The sequence below is a fragment of the Leucoraja erinacea genome, unplaced genomic scaffold (genome assembly GCF_028641065.1).
Source record: "Leucoraja erinacea ecotype New England unplaced genomic scaffold, Leri_hhj_1 Leri_449S, whole genome shotgun sequence".
In the NCBI taxonomy this organism is placed as follows: domain Eukaryota; kingdom Metazoa; phylum Chordata; class Chondrichthyes; order Rajiformes; family Rajidae; genus Leucoraja; species Leucoraja erinaceus.
The window spans coordinates 112,501-116,212 of NW_026576350.1; the positions used below are offsets into that span (position 1 = coordinate 112,501).

Genomic DNA, 3,712 nt, shown 5'->3' on the forward strand with positions numbered 1-3,712 from the left:
AGAGAGAGTGGGAGAGAGAGAGAAGGGGAGAGAAGGAGAAGAGTAGGGAGAGACAGGAGAGAGAGAGGGGAGGGAGGGGGGCAGAGAGGGGGGAGAGAGGGAGAAGGGGAGAGAGAGGGAGGAGGAGAGAGAAGGGGAGGAGAGGGGAGGGGGAGAGAGAGAGAGGGGAGAGAGAGAGAGAGAGAGAGAGAGAGAGAGAGAGAGAGAGAGAGAGAGAGAGAGAGAGAGAGAGAGGGAGGGAAGAGAGAGAGGGAGGGAGAGAGAGAGAGAGAGGGAAGGAGAGAAGGAGAGGCAGAGAGAGAGGTAGGGGGGGAGAGGCAGAAGAGAGAGAGAGGGGAGAGAGAAGAGGGGGAGGTTAACAAAAGGAGAGCAAAAGAGAAAAAAGGGAGAGAGGAAAGATAAAAAAAAATGAGAGTGGTGCAGTACAGAAGCAGGCCATTCGGCCCACACTGTCTGTACTGTACACGACACCAAGACTTTCGCCCCCCCCCCCCCAGAGCAGAGCTTTCCATCTGCCCCCACCCACCCACCCTGTGTGTGTAAAACGTGCCTGAAAAACCCCCTAGAATGGGGTGGGGCAAGGGGGAGAGGGGGGGGGAGGGGGAGGAGAGAGAGAGGAGGGGGGAGGGGGGTAGAGGAGAGGGGGGGTGGGGGGGAGTAGAGAGAGAGGAGAGAGGGAAAGGAGAGGGGGGGGGGGGGGAGAGGGGTAGAGAGAGGAGAGGAGAGGGGGGAGAGGAGGAGAGGAGGGGGGGGGAGAGAGGAGGGGGGGAGAGAGAGAGGGGAGGGAGTGGAGAGGGGGGAGGGAGAGAGAGAGAGGGGAGAGAGAGAGAGAGAGAGAGAGGGGGGGAGAGAGAGAGAGGGGAGGGGGTAGGAGAGAGGAGGAGGGGGTTAGAGTAGAGAGAGGAGAGAGGAGAGGGGGAGGGGGAGGAGAGGAGAAGAGGAGGTAGAGAGAGAGGGGAGGGGGGAGACCCCGGGTACTTCCTACCTCTGGGCCGTGTATTCCAGAGCCCCCACCTCCTTGCTGGCCTTGAGCAGGTCGAGGATCCCGGCCGCACTTCCCCCCCCCAGCCCCTCCACGGCCCCCTCCCCACCCCCGATGTCGATGTCAATGGCAGAGTCCTCGTCAGATGAGTCGTCCTCCTGGGAGTGAGAACAGGGGGGGGGGGAGAGGAGGAGGGGGAGAGGAGAGAGGAGGTGGAGAGGAACAAGAGGAGAGGAAAGGAGAGGAAAGGAAGGAGGGGAGAGGAGAGAGGGGAGAGAGGGGGATGGAGAGAGAGAGGGGGGGAGAGGAGAGAGAGTAGGTGGAGAGAGGAGAGGAGGCAGAGGAGAGGAGAGGGGGAGAGAGAAGGAGGGGGAGAGAGAGGAGGACAGGAGAGGAGAGGACAGGAGAGGACAGGAGAGGGAGGAGAGGGAAAGAGGAGGAGGGGGAGAGAGGAGAGGAGGGGGAGAGGAGGGGGAGAGAGAAGAGGAGAGGGGGAGAGGAGGGGGAGGGAGAGGAGGCAGAGAGGGAGAGGAGGAGAAGAGAGGAGAGGAGAGGGGAAGAGAGGAGAGGAGAGAAAGAGAGAAGGGGGAAGAGAAGAGAGGGGGAGAGAGGAGAGGGAGAGAGAGAGGTGGAGAGAGAGGAGAGGAGGCAGAGAGGAGAGGGAGGGGGGAGGAGAGGGGGAGAGGGGGAGAGAGGAGAGAGGGGGAGAGAGGAGAGGGGGGGAGGAAGTGAGGGGGAAGAGAGACGGAGGGTAGGGAGGGGAGGAGAGAGGAGAGGGGACAAGAGGAGAGGGGAGAGAGAGTAAAGAGAATTCTCACTGACATCCGAACAACTTAATTCTCTCTTTCTATAATTAATGCAACATCACACTAATAAATGCACAATCAGCAAAAAAGCATTAAATTAGTATCTAGATAATATTACGTACGCCCTAATCGTGCTAAATAAATGGGGTTGGTGCAACAGTAAACCAGGTACGCAGCAGTATAGTTTAGAGATACAGCGCGGAAACAGGCCCTTCAGCCCACCGAGTCCGTGCTGGCCAGCGATCCCCGCACGCTAACACTATCCCACACACACACACTGGGGACAATTTGCCATTTTCGCACCAAGCCACCGAACCTACAAACCCGCACGCACGTCTTTGGAGTGTGGGAGGAAACCGAAGATCTCGGAGAAAAACCCACGCAGGTCACGGGGAGAGAACGTGCAAACTCCGTACAGACAGCCGGCATTTATTTCAAGAGGGCTTGTGTACAAAAACAGGGATGCCACAAGGATTCCCAACTCTGGGTGAATGCATTTCGTTGTCTCTGTACTGTACACTGACAATGACAATTAAAATTGAATCTGAATCTGAATCTGAATCTGAAAAATTCCACAGATTCTCAACTCTCTGGGTGAAAAGACTTTTCCTCATCTCAGTTCCAAATAGCCGGCCCCTTATTCTTCAACTGTGTGGCCCCTGGTTCTGTACTCCCCCAACATCGGGAACATGTTTCCTGCCTCTAGCGTGTCCAAACCCTTAATAATCTTATATATGTTTCAATGAGATGCCCTCTCATCCTTCTAAACTCCACAGAGTGTACAAGCCCACAGCCGCTCCATTCTCTCAGCATATGACAGTCCCGCCATCCCGGGAATTAACCTGGTGAACCTACGCTGGGCTCCCTCAATAGCAAGAATGTCCTTCCTCAAATTAGGGGACCAAAACTGCACACAATACTCCAGGTGTGGTCTCACCAGGGCCCTGTACAACTGCAGAAGGACCTCTTTGCTCCTATACCCAACTCCTCATGTTATGAAGGCCAACAGGCCAAAACTGCACACAATACTCCAGGTGTGGTCTCACCAGGGCCCTGTACAACTGCAGAAGGACCTCTTTGCTCCTGTACTCGACTCCTCTTGTTATGAAGGCCAACAGGCCATTCATAGAAACACCGAAACATAGAAATTAGGTGCAGGAGTAGAGGCCATTCGGCCCTTCCAGCCTGCACCATTCGCCATTCAATATGATCATGGCTGATCATCCAACTCAGTATCCCGTACCTGCCTTCTCTCCATACCCTCTGATCCCTTTAGCCACAAGGGCCACATCTAACTCCCTCTTAAATGTAGCCAATGAACTGGCCTCGACTACCCTCTGTGGCAGAGAATTCCACAGATTCACCACTCTCTGTGTGAAAAAAGTTTTTCTCATCTCGGTCTTAAAAGATTTCCCCCTTATCCTTAAGCTGTGACCCCCTTGTCCTGGACTTCCCTAACATAGGGAACAATCTTCCTGCATCTAGCCTGTCCAACCCCTTAAGAATTTTGTAAGTTTCTATAAGATCCCCTCTCAAACTCCTAAAATTCGCTTTCTTCACTGCCTGCTGTACCTGCATGCTTACTTTCATAGACTGATGTACAAGGACCCCCAGATCCCCTTTTCCCAACTTGACGCCATTTAGATAGTAATCTGCCTTCCTGTTTTTGCTACCAAAGTGGATAACCTCACATTTATCCGCATTAAACTGCATCTGCCGCGCTTCTGCCCGCTCCCCCAACCTGTCGAAGTCACCCTGCATTCTCATAGCATAATCTGCACTGTAGTGGTGAAGAGGGAAGGGGAACAAGGTTTGCCGGAGAGATGGGATCCAGATTCCTTACCACAATGTCAAAGTCCACTTCACCGGGGCTCCCGCTGCGTGTCGGGTCGTTGCATTTGGTTTGGCCCGTGGCAGTCGATGC

The 3,712-nt window shown here is 54.7% G+C and overlaps 1 protein-coding gene across 1 annotated transcript in view; it reads right to left on the reverse strand.

The window, feature by feature from the left end:
* LOC129693848 (histone lysine demethylase PHF8-like) overlaps positions 1-3,665 on the reverse strand; it is a gene marked incomplete at its 5' end in the record, with an annotated part of 10,334 nt that extends 6,669 nt beyond the window's left edge. The window contains 2 exons of the mRNA XM_055630606.1: positions 986-1,140; positions 3,632-3,665. Of these exons, the coding sequence (XP_055486581.1) occupies positions 986-1,140; positions 3,632-3,665 (189 nt within the window). The remainder of the gene's footprint in view (positions 1-985; positions 1,141-3,631) is intronic.
* Between the last annotated feature and the right edge of the window lie 47 nt (positions 3,666-3,712).